The 17,968-nt window shown below is 34.4% G+C and overlaps 2 protein-coding genes across 4 annotated transcripts; one reads left to right on the top strand and one right to left on the bottom strand.

Annotated features, from left to right (window-relative positions):
• Positions 1-1,579: 1,579 nt before the first annotated feature.
• On the bottom strand, positions 1,580-9,250 carry LOC147395214 (transcription initiation factor IIA large subunit-like). 3 transcript variants are annotated; one of them, XM_086450490.1, is made up of 11 exons: positions 8,912-9,250; positions 8,502-8,672; positions 8,218-8,403; positions 8,052-8,106; positions 7,905-7,963; positions 7,579-7,704; positions 4,194-4,346; positions 3,343-3,406; positions 3,076-3,236; positions 2,158-2,241; positions 1,580-2,004 (listed from the first exon to the last, which is right to left on the bottom strand). In XM_086450490.1, exons 1-11 carry the CDS (start codon positions 9,026-9,028, stop codon positions 1,981-1,983), a joined length of 1,200 nt encoding a protein of 399 aa, XP_086306616.1. In that variant the 5' UTR covers positions 9,029-9,250; the 3' UTR covers positions 1,580-1,980. The 3 variants fall into 3 exon arrangements, with proteins under 3 accessions (XP_086306616.1, XP_086306617.1, XP_086306618.1); XM_086450491.1 differs by having other exon boundaries at positions 4,212-4,346; XM_086450492.1 differs by lacking the exon at positions 4,194-4,346 and having other exon boundaries at positions 8,912-9,248.
• A 7,626-nt stretch (positions 9,251-16,876) lies between these two features.
• Positions 16,877-17,829, top strand: LOC147395213 (LOB domain-containing protein 20-like). Its single transcript, XM_086451368.1, has 2 exons — positions 16,877-17,218; positions 17,315-17,829. Exons 1-2 carry the CDS (start codon positions 16,940-16,942, stop codon positions 17,681-17,683), a joined length of 648 nt encoding a protein of 215 aa, XP_086307494.1. The 5' UTR covers positions 16,877-16,939; the 3' UTR covers positions 17,684-17,829.
• Positions 17,830-17,968: the final 139 nt, after the last annotated feature.

Genomic DNA, 17,968 nt, shown 5'->3' with positions numbered 1-17,968 from the left:
CTCTCAGTTAAGGCTTTTTAGAATTTTTTTTATTCTTCTTTACTAAAACTTCAATTATTTAATAGAGATTCTATTGCCACACCAAATAAGTCAAGCACCATTGAATTAGCACACATCTTGAGATGGCGTTAGCAAAAGTTCGTGTGGCAATAGAATCTCTCTATATCGATTAAATTATTATTTTTCAGAGTTTTGTGAAATAGTGGATTTGAATCATATAGTTAGAAATTCGGATTACAGCAAAAAATTTACTTAAGGGATTAATTTAATTAGGGAACACCTCAAGTTAATTAAGATTCATTATTTTTTGTATCTAATTTACTAAGTCAGTAAAATTAATCTTAATCTTTGAACTCATTCTCATGTAATTGAAGTTCCCAAACATATATAATGTAAATATAATTTTCTTTTTTTGTTCGTGCAATTTCTAATAATGTCTGATTTGACCGACATGCTAATAAACTACATAATTAAGTCGATACAAGACTAAAATCTTTTGAACACTAGTTGAAGGAAATAATTAAAAGCTAGTAAATTAATCCCACTAATAATTAATTACAATTGGGTTTTTCTACACATATTTGACAGCTAATTTAATTCTTGCATTTTAAAATGGAATAGAATAATTTCATAAATGCATAACAAGAGCTCTCTTAGTTAATTGAATAAGATTTTTTTACTTATATTTCATTTTCAAAAATACTAGGGACAAGAAGAAAGAGAGAGTCCAACTTTGAAACAGTCACACTGCATCAAAATTTGATAGGAACCTCCTCGTTGCAAGACACGTGATTTTTTGTATTTGTTTCACATCCCTACTTTTTTTATTAATATTTAAGACACCTCCTTGAAAACGATAATTCAAGGGAGAGGGTTCCACTGACATTTTGAAGTAAGATGGCTCGATTAAAAAAAAAAAATCATAAAGAGAAGAGATGAAGAATTTTGAAGTGAGTCGATTCAAATTTTTTTTCATAAAGGGAAGAGATGGGAATAAATGAAAAAACCGTACATGATACTTTGACAATTGTTTAATAATGACACCATGACGTAGATGGGAAATAGTAAAATCACATATTACCATGCACAATTGTGAGTGAAAGATAATTATCAGAAGTATAATAAAATTAATGAGGAATCTTGTGTTTTTTTTTTTTATATTCTTTATTTGTTTAATTAAGAAGAGAATAAATCAAGAAATTTTAAAAAGAATAATGTTGAAGTGACGTCAGGTTGAAATCTCATATTGCACTCCTTGACGTGAAAGTGGATAGGAACCATAGAGATGCTTTTTCACTTTCACGTGAAGAAGTTTGATATGAGGTTCCAGGTTGAGATCACTCCTGCAAGACTACTTTGATAAAAATAAAACCAAACAAAAAATCAACAAGTCTTGATTATTATTCCTGTATGGCATAGTTGGTAGATAAATCTCTGAAAGTAAAATATGGATGGCCTGGTTGATAGGAATCCCAAGTCAGATCGGGAAGGTCTAAAGTGGTAATTGAAAAATATTCTGCCTGAAGATAGCAAGCAATCTGTGGCCAAGCAAGAACTCAGACAAGCAGCTTACCTACACTTCTTTGTTTTGTTTTTTTAATCTAATATATAAATCCAAAAGTATTATGTGCACAGAATCTTCACCGATGCTCTCGGAAAGAAGCAATTGGGGGAAGTTTGTTGTAATTTGACCAAAAACTTCAATTATACAAAGAGAACCGAATTACACACATCAGAAAAAGAAAAGAAATTTAACTCAATAGGGCTCTTTCCTATACTCTCAAGCGATCCATTCATCCAACTCGTTTCTTATGAGGGTATCGATTCATAAAAGACATTATCTGCCCTCATATTTGTCACTTAATGAAAAGAATCGAAAAACAACCCCAGAGAGACTCTCTCCCTCTGAATTTGGTCTTCCAACAGTGGTCTTAGCTTTGATCACGAAACTGCTTATGTCCACTTCTTGCTCTAATGAAATCAGAAGTCGAACTCCCCATTCGCCTGCAGAAAGTTACGATCATACAAGTTAACTAATGAATTAAAACTTTAAGCTCCACAAGAGATGGGAACAGAAAAGAGGACGAAATATACATGCAAACCACTCCTATTTCATAATATAATGACCATAGTTATAGATTTACCGCAGGAACGTACCTTACTGAAGAGTACATCCTTATTGTTGACACGCATAATGCCATCCTTGAGTATGCATTTCCACCTACTTTTGGTCCGAGTCACCTAACCATACAAATTTAATGTAACGAAAAGATTATTATTAAACATAAATGTCAATAGGAGTGTATGCTAAAAAAATTATTATTTTTCTTTTTTTTTTTTTCCAAATCCAATCTTAGACCACGAATCTAGAGGGCTGAGTTGTTATTTGGACAAATGTGGCAGTCCACATGCCCACACACGAGTACCTTGGTCCAGGCTCTACATGGTCCTTGGATCCATGTATATGTGTGTATAGGGTCATGACTCAATACATATAAGGTCATTTGGTTCCCATTTATATAGGGTCATGATCAGGGGGCAACCAATTCTTACAATGTTTTTTACATCATCCGTGTAGATGTCATCGATTTTGTCAATGTTGTTTACAATACCATCAGATCTATATGATGCACACTAAAATAAATGAACTCAGATATAAAAAGGCTTGCATGTATAGCGATCAATGTTGGACAACCCAACCACACAGTGAGCAGGCCTAAAAAAATCAGTCCATTCTGGCATTACAATGTCAAAATACTTAAAACCAAAAGTTAAAAAATAAAAATAATGTTAATTTTGGCAAGGCCAAAAATGACAAAATGGAGTAATTATTGTGATGATATGACAATCATTCTTTGTTGTTTACAACAAGAACTCTTTGGTCACCTCCACCAGTCTCTTTCATACGTAACATTTCTAAACGTTGAAAGGAAGGTCTCTAGTCTCCCACCCACACTCAATAATCCCCTCCCCCCCCCCCCCCCCCCCCCCCCCCCCCCACCCACACACACACAAAAGGATTCAAGCACATCCGTCACACACAAATATTTTTTCTAATAAATAAAAGCAACTCACCTTGTCAAACTGGGCTAGAACTAATTGTTGCATGTTTGGCTCCTCTATATCACCCACATCATCAAAATCATCATCATCATTTTCATTCAAGGGTGGCTCGTCATCATCATCATCCCCAGCTTCAGTTAGTGTGCCAGGATTAGGAGTGACTACTTGTAGATCTACAACCATGCAAAGAAAAGAGAGCTCCAATGTGAGTGTAAAATTAATTTGTGTCTAAATGAAATAGTTCATGCCTTGATCCAAAGAACTATCCGCAAAACTTACCATGGCCAGCTGGAGTGTTCACTGTATTGTAGTCTTCATTTGCAACTCCTTGATAAGGATACAACTTCAAGACGAAAAAACAAAAGCAAAGATGTAAGAAAAAAAAAAAAAAGAATGAGAAATTTACTAACAGATAAATTTATATAAGCATACATAGAAGAGCAATAGGAAGCCCAAACATGAGGATCAGTTCCAGAGCATATGCACAACATACACACTAGATATACAGTCATTGATTGATGATAGAGAAATTGAGTGCAGTAAAAGTAGCAATAATTGTCAATAAAAACTGCCCAAATATATTGTGATCTCTTCAACTGGCCAGAGCCCAAAAGCTGTACCACTTCCCAATAATCCCAACTATCCAACCAAGGGCCTTCTTTTAGACAATCAACGATTACTTGCACCGATCCAAAATCCAATGCAGCAAATAAATTTTTCAGATGATCAAGATCACCAAATAAGTTGCATTTACAGATGCAACCAATCCATAGAAAGCCCTTACATTTTTTGAAGTCTAGACCAATCATAACATAAGTACATGTGCAGCATCTGCATCACTGCTCTTCTTGTCAAAATGAATCACCTCCAGAAATTTAAAATCACTCCTGATGGTGTACATTTTTGTAGCCAATTTGAGAGGTGTCTTAACATTTTGAGTCTGTGGACATGTATCATGTATGGTTCTCTAACATTTTGAGTGGGCTTGGGATTAGACAGCTACTCCCTCTCTCAACCACTAGGATCTTGAGCCATTTGTCATAAACATGCAGCATAGAAATACACATTTGTGCGATGATTGTGTATGCATATATATACACAATTCATGTAGACACAAGAAAGCATTGTACTTCAGTTGTGGTGGTTACATCCTCGTAGGTATCAGTAATTGGCCCATCCAGTTGTGGAATCCTCAAAGAACCCCTTGTCTCTTGAGGCAATAATATTTCATCATGTGCAGCAATTCTACTGCTTCTATCCAAAGATTCATTTGCTTGATTTACCTAAAACCCAACAGTGTAACATGGAGGTGATTAAAAAGCTCGCATAACATTAAAACACACAACATATAAGACCTTTGGCATAAAAATAGTACACCCGATATGTGATTAGAAATGACTCAAAGCTTCAAAAGACGACAACACATTGAGGCATTGGATCAGCAAAATGAATAAATCAACAAAGAAAGGCAACAAAATTTAATATGTTATGCCTAACCCTAGGAAGTAATGGTAAAAAATAATTCCCCCTTCCGCCAAATTGCAATCATAGACATGGCTCCACATTCTTGGGAGAGTCAAAAGAATCATATTCTGGCCCATATTTTTACTATAATCGAGAGAAGGCAGAGTAGAGGGTCCTTGACACCAAAATTTCTTCCAAAAATGCCCCCACAATACATTTAAACTTACTAATTATTAGGGTCTTTCCAGTTAAAACGAATAAAATTGCATATGCACGACTCCCATAACCACATTAGCTAATTTGTTGAAATTCCAAAAAGATCCTTTTAATATTCATATCATTATGAGATACAAGCCCCCAAGGGTTGGTGGTGAGATGGCTAAGACCACACCTCATGAAGCGAATCCCCCCTTAGGGGCCACTCTCAGGGATTTATCCCAGAAATTACCTAGTGCATGAAGGGGGAGGGGGCTGTATTAGCCCTGAGGATTAGTCAGGTGCTCCAAGAGGCCTTGGTACCTCGGGTCCAAAATATATATATATATATATATATATATATATATATATATATATATATATATGTATATATATATATGTATATATATATATATATGTATATATATATATATATGTATATATATATATATATGTATATATGTGTATATATACATGTATATATACATGTATATAGACACATATATACATGTATGTATATATATATATATATACACACACACACACACACACACACACACACACACACACACACACACATATATATATATATATATATATATATATATCTATATATATATATATATATGTATTGAGATACAGGTCTGAAGTTAATTTGTTGAAATTACAAAATTAAGTATATTAAATTATAAACCATGATATTAAATTAGATTATCTATTTAAAACTTCTAAAATAATTATTTAAATTAATTACACAAAAAAAATTAACCCAAGGATCTTTGTAATACATTTGCACTTGCACATGCCACCTACCAGTGCAACTTAAGGCAACTTCGCTTTTTCAGGATAGGAAATTCATATACAACAAAGGGTGAGAAAGACCCAAAGTGATGAGTAGCAAAGCAATCAAAGGAAAAAAAAAAAACAAATTGATAAACAGATTTGCCTTGTTTTCAAAGGAAAAATGTAAAGGACGGCACTATGGTAAAATATTGCCAACAAGATTGCCAGTGATAAGACTTTTTTTTACATGTACAATAGCACATTCATACGATACAGCAAAAAACAAGGACAAGAGGTTTTGTTTTATGACGTCGTAATTTGGAGTCATGAATGTAAACTATAGCTACTTCAAATTTACATTCATGATTCACCATTAGCTGCTTCAACTTTTAGGTGAGGTATCAATAACCAAAGAAATGAGGGGAAGAGTACATGGAATATTCCAAATAAGTCTCCCAATTTTTGAACTTTGAAGTAATTCTCACAAGAAGTAAAAGTGTTAAGTGAAATTGCCTCAAGCTAGAGAGAGATGAAGGCAATACACAGAGTCACCAAGGGAAGAAGTTCTGGCCTGAGACAACATTCTTTTCGAGAAACATAATTTTTCAAAGTAAAATTGAAGACAAATCAAAGGATGTTCAACATCTGAATGATATCTTCAACAATTATTCCGAGGTTATATGTGAAAGGGCTGCAAAGACAAGAAAATAGAATATAGCTGAAGCTTTTTAGGGCACTCACTTTGGCTAGCTTTTACCCAATGTATCACTTAGGGAGGCTAACATGGTTTTGGGGAGTTTTTTTAAGTAATTTAGATGAAGGGTCTTTTCATTGGGGATTGGCAGCCATGAATTGCTTAGAAAAGTACCTATCAAAAAAAAATTGCGTAGAAAACTATGGTAAGGTTGTTATGGCTTATAAAACAGTGAAGAGCATTCAACAAACACTTATTTAAGATTTTATGAGTTGATTTCATCCTCCAACTAGGGGCCGTGCACTCTACTAAGGATGGTTCAAGGCTTCTAAAGTTGTACTTCGTGGATTTTTTTTTACAAAGTTTGTTTTTTAAAATAAGAAACACTCTGATCACCATTCATCTTTTCTCTTAGCTTTACCCTGACATCACAAGACACAACCACATGAGCAACCACACAAGAGGTATGTCTTTGTTCCTTGATAAATTGTTTGTGCAGTAAGTAGACGTATCTTCATTTTCATAGTGTGATACGACAAAGTTAAAATCTGAAATTGAACATCATGAAAGATAACCTAATGTAGGAGCTTTTTCTACAGACTAATGTCATTCCAGTATGCCCCCTCAATGCTATAGCCACACATTTCCACTTCTTTACAAGTCAAATATCCTGAACCTCCTATCAAAGCAATTAAACCATCGGCCACACATACAAAGAATAGAAGGGATTCAGTAGGGTACAGCGTAGCATTTGAACTTGCAAGTGCAAAGACATAAATTTCATATGTTGCATTTATTCATGTGTCTGAATGTGGGATAAGTGTCTACAACAGGAAGAAAGGCAATGAGAGAGAGAGAGAGAGAAACGGACTCCAATCTTCGAATTCACTCAAAAATTGGTCAAGTATCAAGATTGACTTCCTAAAATAATAAAAAATAACCCAATCCACCATTGACTTCATTACTACAGATGTAAATCTGCAACCTGTGAGCAGTAAGAGAACATTAAACAAAATTAAAAAAAGTAGATATTTTAATAGAATGCATACAGTTCATGTATGCAGCTAGTCTCAAAGGGCTCTATCACATTATTTTCTGTAATATTCAAGGATGTGTTGGAATTTCTAACTTAAATTTTCAAGTTATAGATGTGATAAGCTGCACTATCTATAATTAATTCAACACGTATACATTATTCTAACATCCATTATACACACGGCCAGGACCCAACATCAACAAGCATATTACACAATTTCCATGCAGACATTACACTAATAGACCCCATTACAAGTCTTGAATCATTTGGAAAAAAATTAGAACTTTTAACTATTAAAACAACAACATCAAACCTATACGAATATAGTGGATGAGAGCAGCACCTCTGTCAGAAAAACCTCAGGTGTAGCATCTCCAGCTCCATCTTGCTGCGGTATGCGTCCACCACCATGAAACTGTGGTGGAAAATCCTCCCGTTTCCGCTTGCCAGACGACACCATGAAAAAGTCCTGATTTTAACCCCACATAATGAATTTCAGGTATAAAAAAATATTTCCATTTTCAGAGAAATAGCACTGTTGTTAAACAAAAGAATGTCAAAAGTTATTCTAATCACATAAAGCAACCCTTGTTTCATGAGCTTCCAATAAACCATGAGCCCCAAACATTCACCAGAGAACAGTTTAAGAGATATAGCTAGATTTATCACCTGTGTCGTGGGTTGATAAGAAGTTCCTCTGTCCGCTTCATCCCTCCCTTCCACATAAGCTACAATATACAAACATTCTCTATTACTAAACAATTGAAGGTTGTGATAAAAAGGGTTGCTTTGCTGTTCTATGCCCAATATACTTACCGACATTGACATCAACACCTAGAGGTCTTTGATTCATCCAAGGTGATGGTGATTGCTGCAAAAGAAAGAGAATAACTAATTCACCAATGTACATTTTGTGGTACCTAAATGTCATCTTGTACATACATGCCTATACCCAAGAATAGTTATTATGTGATAGTCTTACCATGTATGGAGTAGGCCTTCCAGGTTTCACCTCATTGACACCCCCGGCATCCTGCAAACCAGAATAGTCGCTAGGTGTCGATTGCTGATACAATGAGTGTTCCGCAGTTCCCGGTGTAGGATGGTGATACATCGGATGGTCCATAGTTCCTGGTAAGGGTGTTTGAATGGGGGTCTCTAATGGTGTCTGCAATGGAAAACCATATCACAAACCACAAATTAAAAATTACTTCAAAAAATAAATAAATAAATAAAGACATGATTATGAGTGAAATAGAAAATTACTGGAGGAAATAGAATCTCAGCAGTAGGAGTTTCATACTCCTCAGTCCCTTCATAGGGTACATTAAGATCATGAACAGGCGTAATGGCACCGCCAGTGATAGGTTTTTGCAAAGAAGATCTCTCTATTGGACCGCATATCGCACCCCGTTGCATCATCTTCAATTCCCATAACTAAATTTCATAAAATTAAATATTATCAAAAAATTAACAGGCTCTGTAATTCAAGAACTACACGAGCAACAACAACAACAACAAAAAACCCTAGAAATTGGGGAAACCACAAAACCCTAAACTCACTGATATTGAAACAACGAATTTTTTTCAAATACGATCTTTAATTTTCACAAATACGAAAAATCGAAATTTCAGAAAAAACCCTGAGAGAGAACAATTCGAAAATCAGAAGTTACCCCTTGCATCTCGTTGATGGTAGCATCTTCTACACCAGAGTTGGTGAGCTCGTCTCGAACCTTGTTGATGACATCTTCGATGATGTGGATGTAAACTTGACTCGTTGTTGTCGCCATTTCCACTCGACAAATCAGTGTTTGAGGAACGAAGATTGAAGATTAAAGCTTAGAGGGTTGTTGGTAAGAGATGTTGGAAGGATAAACTTGGAGAGATTGAAGGATTAAAGATTCAGGTTGATTTTGAGAGAGGTCTAGGGTTTGGTTCCCTTCTCAATCAAGAATCTCTACTGCGCAGAGAGAGAGAGAGAGAGAGAGGGAAGAGGGCGGAAGAGAACATGAAATTAAAGAAGGGAATATAAATAGGTTTGCGTCCGTTTATGGCTTGGGGACACGTGTCGAAATCAATGCGGTTGATTATTTCTTACTTTTTCCAAAATGTACGATGAAGGGCAGCGCCATAGCAACCGAACGATGCGCCACCGCCAGACTTCAAAATGGGGGTCCAACATTGTCCGGATCAAATTTTGAACCGGGCCAAACCGATGGTTTTGACTTGGTTCGGTTCTGGGGTTAAGAAAAAGTAGAAACAATCAATTTTGTTCGATTCTTCGTTCAAGAATTATATAAAATCAAATCAAACCAAAAATGGAACTCTTACAAAATATATATATATATATACATATTAGAGTTTGCCTACATCTTGTCTAGGATTAAAGGAGTAAAAAAATAATAATAATAAAATTAAAGAGATATTGTTAAAAAAATGAAAAGAGAGAAAAAGTAATAAAGTTAAATAGGAAGAAAAGGAAAGATAATAAAGTGAGATTACATAGATTCTACTCCTTTGTCTCAATTTTTACCCCCTCCCCCCATAAAATTGTTGCTTAGTAGATATTTATTTAAAATGAGGAGATACAACAAAGTAATAAAGTGGGGTAATGTGGACCCGACGCCATTGTAGTTGCAATGAGACATTTATATCCCACAACTGCAACGACGTGCATTCTCTTTGGAGTTAAAAGAGTAAAAAAATAAAAATAGTAAAGTTAGAGAGGTATTATTAAAAAATTGAATAATAGAGAAATATAATAACATTGGAAAGATATTATTGAAAAGATAGATGAGAGAAGAAAGATAATAAAATTGAAACGATGAATAAGAAAGTAAATAAAGTGGGGTAACATAAATTTCATTCAATTGTAAGTAGAGTGGGATATTTATACCCCCCACAATTATAATTGCAGTGAGACTCCTCATTTTTTATCATGCTTATTACTTTTTAGGAGTTAGGACATAAATTAATGATTTTTTTTTTCATAGAAGATTAATGACTTCTTTTATGAATAGATCAATGTGAACAATGGCTGAGTTAAAAAATACAAACTCGGCCAAATCAATCGGGTTTTGTATTATATACATAAAATAATTATTTTTATTTATTCAAATATTTGTTATCAATATAATTTATAGATTTTGTGATTGAGTATCTGCTCTGCTTTAGTATAAGAAATACGGATAATTGTTTAAATATAAAATATCAAATAAATTTTAAATCGATTTCAATGATTTGACTCGTGGAAATGACTGGAAAGAGATAACTTTGGTCAATGGGACAACCATGACGCCACGAAGGAAGTACAAGTTCCACTCCTAATGGATGGGCCCATAACCATCCGATATTAAAAATAAAAATATAAACTTATTACATGCAATTTCGACTCTATTTGGAAGGGAGTTGTCACACCTTCTAATTGGAATTTTTTAGAGAGGGTTATGTAACCTATAAAATGAAATCCAACGTTTGGTTGTGCATGTGGATCTCTTTTGGCAAATTTCTACAATCCCACTTTGCCATATGACTAACCAACTCCCACACGAAAAATGAGTAGTTTAGCTCTACACCTACATGTTACCTTTGATCAGATGTGTCTTTACTAACATCAATGAGAAAGAAAAGGTAGGACTTGAAGATCCTTACTATTTAAAGGTGGGATTTTCTCATCGATCAATGAATATTCTTTCAATTATACTTCGTTTCATCTTCGTTGCGAAAGAAACAAATCTATCTTAGATTCCCCTAGAAAATTGAATAGTAAGCAAAGAAATCATGGGAAATGTTGACTAAGAGGAGAGGGAAAGGGAAAGGGGGAAGAAGATGATGAGAAGCTTTTTGGTATTGAAGTAAATAAATGCATTGTTTCTTGTTTTGTTGCTTTCAATGGGTAGAAGTCAAATTTAATAGCTAAAATTACTTAATGGACCTAGCGGAGGGACCTTTTTCTAAATAGCTCATAAGTTTTGGGCGGTTTCTTAATAGTCACTTTAGTGAACTTTTCTTTTTCTTAATGCCTTTGGACCTCATTTCACATTGTAATATTTTTTAAATACCCAAATTACCCTTTTATTATCTTCTTCACATGATTAGATTTTCCAATGGCGATTGCAACCATTACTGATGATTTTTTTTTATCATGAATGACAAATGGAAAATGAATTCTCTTAATGTTGAACGTATAGATGTATTTTTTGACTTATTTCGATATTTTATTAAAAAATAAAGAACGAAGTTGAGATTCAAAATTTGTTGATGATTACATTGTAACTTTGGATTTGCAACTATGATATATGCATTTTGGGTATTTCGAAAATGTTTACTAAGTATCGGAAACGGAAAAAAAATATTATCTGAAATGCATATATCATAGTTGTGAAACGGACACTCAAATCAAAGGTTACAATCTAATTATCAAAAAATTTAGAATCTCAAATTTGTTATTCATTTTTATAAATAAAACATCAAATATATATATATATACATCTAAATATTCAAAATTAAGAGAATATCATTCTTCATTTGTCATTCATTATCAAATATCGTCAGAAATGATTGCAACCACCATTGAAAATTTTAACCATGTGAAGAAGATGATAAAAAAGGTAGTTTGGGCATTTAAAAAATATTACAACATGAAACGAGGTCTAGGGATTATTAAGAAAAGAAAAGTTAACTAAATGGACTATTAAGAGATCGCTTAAAACATAGGAACTATTTAAAAAAAAAAAAACCTCCATAAAGATCCTTAAGTAATTTTCCCAATTTAATAACCAAAGACAGGAGGAATTTTGCTTTTAAGAGGTAGAAGATGTGGGATCCATATATTACTATATGCACTAAAAATTCTACAAAGTAAATATGTAAGATTTTCTGAGGAATTTTTGTTTACTTTAAATTAAGATTTATTTCCTAACATGATAATATTTAATGAGTCGTTCTGGAGTAACATTGGAATGTACATGGATTCTCACATTGTTAATGCGGAGATGCACATAATCATGGATGCTTTTCACTCGTATTTTGATGAAAAGCATCTATGGTTTCATACATAAATCCTCGTCAATGATGTGAGAATTGATGTATATTTTAATGTAACTTCAACAGTTTCCATATCGAATTCAAGCCTTACATCATTAATCAATCCAAGTGGCATCTTGAATGGTGAAGTATAGATCTCAATGTCTTGGAATGCACATTTAATTAGGCCTTGGGTGATGCACTAATCAATGCCACGAGATTTATACCAGACCAATCCTAGGATCTAACATTGAGATATGCATTTTCGGTAACACATAAATTAACTATAATTTTACGCTCATACAAAGGTCGATACAATTTCAAGGTATTGGTAGGTTTAATATTTCTTTTTCAAAATATTTTCCTATCTAAGCTTGCAAGTTTCACCATATGTTTGAGAATCAAAATTGAATAGTGAAGTTATGCAGCAGTAAGGAAACTTGATTTATTTATTTATTTATAAATCTTAGTCTATCATGAACCAAAGCAATTCTCACACAACAATAGATAAAAATCCGGATTATTTATCATCTTTGTAAAATCTTTTGTTGCAAATTTACTTTTATACCTCCCTTGATTTTCAAATAGGAAAATTATGAAGTAACATTAAAATTGACATTGATTCTCACATTGATGATGTGAGGTGCACACATAACCGTAAATGCTTTTCACCAGCACGATTCTTTCAAATATCAATTATATAATTTTTGAAACAATAAATGGGGATAAAGGTAAATTCACTACAAAGATTTTTGCACAAATGTTTCAGAGCAGCATTTGGTTACATAATTTGGCCAAGGAAAATGTTGAAGTAACATTAAAAATGTACATCGGACAACTGAGTCGACTCGGTGGGTTAATGCAACTCGATACTGAGTTGATTCGGTGGGATTCGCCAAAATCGCACTTTATTTTTGAAGGAGAATGGGAGTTGGGTTCAACTGAACTGCGTGGACTATTATTTCTGACAAGTTTTTTCTTAGCAAGATACTAGACACAGTTTTGGCACTAAAATTTACACCACCCGCAGCCAATAAAAATCTGTTGATTTTTCATTTCCTCAAGATTCGTTCAAGATTAATGATCCACAATCCCTGTCGTGATCCTCAGGGGAGGGGCCAATTTCGTCAAATCAAAAGCTCAATGGTGCAATTCTATATATATCTCACGGAGAGCTCATTCCTGAGTCAGGAAGAACGTTGGTGGTCATGCTCAACATATATAAGTTTGATTGGAAAAGTCGAATTTCCATTGTATATATATGCAATATGGGGTGGGGTGGGGTGGGGGGGACTATTTAATTTAGTATTTATAAGTCCATCTGGGCAATGGTTTCAATATCTTGCTTCACCAAGAGGATATTGCCCTGCACCAAACAGATAAGATAATACCTTAATTGACCAAACTCAGAGGAACTATCAGGAATTATAAGTTAAAAAGGCTAAGATATCCCCCAAAATGGATGCCATATGGTATCTGCATAGAAGCTATTGATGACAGCCAACATCGAGGCATGGTTAGTAAGGTGGGGAGTGCATATGTCAATCAACTCATCCATGCAATTGAACCCACAATGTCCCACTATTTTTTGCCTTGGGATACACAACTGCACCTGTTTTGGGGATCGCAGTCGTGTATCCCGAGGCAAAAAATTTACCATTCTTTGCACATGCTGTGTTGGTGACATTTTGAGTTATCCTGTCAGGTTGAGTCACAAAGTCATTACATGTAAGATGAATGCGCATGTCAATCACCCTGTCAAGTATATTTTACAACAGTAGTAGATTTTTAAATTATGATTAAGTGATGTTAAAGGCTCTACCACAACGTGAACTTAAGTGGGTGAGGATTATAAAAGCCATTCTTTTACAAGCAAAACAGAACAATTTTTTTTTTTTGTGGACTAAAATTAGAAACGAAACAAGACTCATATTTTAATGATTTTAGAATCCGTTTCTTGCACTTTTGTGCAAAAAGTGATGGTTTTAATGCTTAGGTATATATATAATATTTTGTATTCCAGCTGTAGAAACAAGGTCAGTAAAAGGAGATTTTGATTATAGATTCCAAAACCAGTTTTTAGAAACAAATTACCCAATGTGATTCTGGAAATTTTTATCAATAATATTATTTTGACGATCCAAAATCAGAAACTAATTGTCGGAACCAAACGGCCCCCGAAACATCAAATATGTATATATATTTTTTAATGAGCCTTTGATGATGGAAAAAGACACTTTCATTGTTTAAATCAAGAGGTTTCCCACCGCCCAAAGCTCTCTCCATGCTTTTCACACAACAAAAGTTCACAAAGTAAAGAAAAGACACAAAGAATACTAAGTAATGAGAAATGGCATTTTGTCCCCTATCTTTTCATGTCTACTTCATCTTTACTTTTAGATGGTTTTGTCCTCTAAACCTTGAGAATGAGACATCATGGGTTTGGCTATTCTTCACTTAGAACTATTGCTGATGGCAATTGTAAGAGTTGGATGCATGTGTTTTGAGTTCCCTTGCTTGTGTGGAACCCCATTATTAAGTGACCACCAGCTAACCCAGATTAAATAATCTGAAATTATGGAGAATGAACATGTTCTTGGACAAATTGCCGTCGTGAGTCATCCACTCTATCCACTCTCTCCCTAAGCTAGTAAACTTGCACATAAAACAAATTCTCTAATAGCTTTTTTTAATTATCTCATCATAGACCCATGAGTGTTTTGAAATGTTGTCTAATGTGCAACTCAACTTATACTAACAACTTGTGAGGGAAAAAAATAATTGTTGGCTCAAAAAGCCAACCTTGTAAATCCTAAGCCATCACAGTAAGATTGGATAAAGGAGTGTCTGGGGCTTAGACCCATAGCACAGTTGGTTTGAAACATTACAAAGCAACTTAGAGGTTGTGGGCTCAAGTCCAGCTTACCCTAAAAAGAATAAGAAAAGTGTGCCAAATCCTAGATAGAATCATAAAGGAAATAAAAAAAATAAAAGAAAACGCACCAAGATTTACGTGGTGAGATTAGAGAGATTCACTAACTCTGATAAATAATTACATTCCAAAATTTCTCCCTATAACTATATCGAATATCCATGACCCTAGTCCCAAGTTTCATTCACCCATAATCCTGAAATGAGTTACATTACACATACCCAAAAAAACTCAAAATATCAAATTTGTCCTTAGTTTTATTTTATGGGTGAGCTAGAATGTCAAAGTTGCTTTGCAATATGTCAAACCAACTGAGCTATTGGTCTAAGCCCCAAATTTGTCCTTTGTTTCGACCTGAAACCCCCGGACAGAGGGTTACATGACATGAGGGGCTAATATATGGCCCATGACCCATAATTTGGGTATGTGTACAGTATCAGTCACCAACTAGATTCATGACATCTATTGCAACATCTTTGACATTCCCTTTTGATGAAGAATAATTCAACCCAATCTTATTAAACATCTCAGTTAGCAAAGCTGTAACCAATCGATTTCACTAACACCTATAAATATAAAAAATAAATAAAGTTTTGCTTTTATATTTCATTTTCAACACTCAAGTAGCTAAGTTGGTTTTATATTTCATTCATGACATCTATTGCAACATATTCCACATCCCCTTTTGATAAAGAATATTGAAACCCGTCTTCTTAAATCCCTGTTAGTGAAGCTGTAAGCAATTGATTTCAATAACATCCATAATCTCAGAAGAAAAAAAAAATGTTTATCTGTCATTTTCAACTCCCATTCAGCTTTGCTGTAAGCCAATGGAGCTCACTAACAGTACTTAATCTCTCAACCACAGTTTTAATTTTGTATTTCATTCTCAATGTTACAGGGAAACAACACCTTTTCTTTGTTTGATCTTTGATATAGTAATTACTAAATAAGGAGGAAAGGAGCCATTGTACTTTAGCCACACAATGAGAATGATTTGAGTGTGAAAAACAACTTTGAGCAATAATTTCCTACTTTAACAACCCAAAGTTACAATAATGATGATTAGGCCTTAGGCCTTCAATCAAAAGGCTTGATGAAGATACATCTGCATCAACAGTTCCCCCAACCAAAATGCCACTCTTATAGGCCTACTGACCTATGGATGTTTGCTCCATAGCCTTGGTGGACCAACATACCTAAAATCAGCTTGATGGGTGATTTCTAGCCGTTGTTCTTGAGCATTTTTTTAATCTTGGGCCTTGAAATTATTCATGGCTTGTTCATGCACCCTGTCTAGACATAACCAATCAATCTGATTTTTTCACATGTCGATCTACTAAAGACAAAAGTGTTCGAGAAGAGTGTGCCGCATGGAATTTTTGGGAGATTAACTGAACTTTTGATACGGACATCTCTATCCAAGAAGAGCTAGTCTTCCATCAAGTAGTCAAGCTTGTGAGGAATCTCAATGAAAAAAAGGTCCTTTTAATTCATGGATTAGGAAAAAGACATCCATTTTCAGAATGGACATGTAGGCCACCAACGAGACCCGAGATAACTTTTAGCCAAAGTAGGAATGTCCATTCCCTACAGATAGGAATAACTTTTAATTCTTAAGTAATGGTTATAAAGACTAAATCTTGAGTTCTTTTCTCTTAATCAACAAGCCTAAGTAATAATACAAGCAAGAATAAAGCCATTGAAGTAGAATAACAGATAAGTCTTGTTAAAGTTGAGGAAAATGACAGGGCTTAGATCATCATGTGGAGCATGCAAGTTCTTGAGAAGAAAATGTAATGAGGGATGTGTGTTTGCTCCTTACTTCTGTTATGATCAAGGTGTGACCCATTTCGCTGCGGTTCACAAGGTATTTGGAGCAAGTAACGTCTCGAAGCTACTATCACACCTCCCCGTGAACAACCGAAGTGAAGCCGCCATCACCATTTCTTATGAAGCACTCGCTAGGATACGGGATCCAATATATGGTTGTGTTGCTCACATCTTTGCACTTCAACAACAGGTTTTCATAACTTTCTTTCATTCTCTTAATTAATGAGTAAATTTTATTTATATTATTTGTTCCCTTATATGAATCACAACATTCTTATCTCTATAGGTTGCTAAACTCCAAGAGGAGATAGAATTTCTTGAAACTCAAGTTGTTGATCGTGCTACTGATATTTTTAGCCATCAAAGTTTGCAAGCAATGAACGATACCAATAATATTCTGTTCCAATTTTCTTCGCAACAAGACAGCATTAACATACACAACTATTGTAATCAAGAAGTTCCCGAACCTGCTCTCACGATGAATGCAACTGGCAATATGGCTTTTAGTAATGATGTAAACATGCAGCTTTCTCCGCTGTACAGATGGGGGGATCATACCTTGCTTTTCGATTCTCTAAACGAACCAAATTCTTTGGAGAGTCTCTCAATGGGGATGGATCACGACATCTTTCCTTCTGACCCATTGTTTCCTTAATTTTGTTGATTTGGTGCAAGGGTTAAGGTCATTAGACTTGTTTTGTTTTTGAGTTTGTATAAAATAAAAAAAAGGGGCTAGCTTGATTGATGTTTGGGCTTGTTCCTGCATGTTTTTGAATGCTTTGAAGTATTATCACTCTTGTTTGGAACAAAGTTTAAATTCAACTTTTCTTGTTAATTATTTGATAAAGCTGCTGCTTCTTGAAATATTATATTTTGGAGAATCAGAAAACAAGTTGTGGCAAATATCCAACAAGGTGGTTTCTGTTCTTCTTTTGGCTTG

This window comes from Akebia trifoliata, chromosome 8 (genome assembly GCF_017979445.1).
Source record: "Akebia trifoliata isolate Shusen 1 chromosome 8, ASM1797944v1, whole genome shotgun sequence".
Classification (NCBI taxonomy): Eukaryota; Viridiplantae; Streptophyta; class Magnoliopsida; order Ranunculales; family Lardizabalaceae; genus Akebia; species Akebia trifoliata.
This window is presented reverse-complemented; position numbering and strand designations above follow the sequence as displayed.

Coding starts and splice junctions, on each gene's coding strand:
- LOC147395214 (XM_086450490.1), bottom strand. CDS start 9,028: ATGGCGACAACAACGAGTCAAGTTTACATCCACATCATCGAAGATGTC. Junction 8,404..8,501: donor CTGAGATTCTATTTCCTCCA/GTAATTTTCTAT, acceptor TTTCCATTGCAG/ACACCATTAGAGACCCCCAT. Junction 4,347..7,578: donor CTGAGGTTTTTCTGACAGAG/GTGCTGCTCTCA, acceptor GTTGGGTTTTAG/GTAAATCAAGCAAATGAATC.
- LOC147395213 (XM_086451368.1), top strand. CDS start 16,940: ATGACAGGGCTTAGATCATCATGTGGAGCATGCAAGTTCTTGAGAAGA. Junction 17,219..17,314: donor TCTTTGCACTTCAACAACAG/GTTTTCATAACT, acceptor TTATCTCTATAG/GTTGCTAAACTCCAAGAGGA.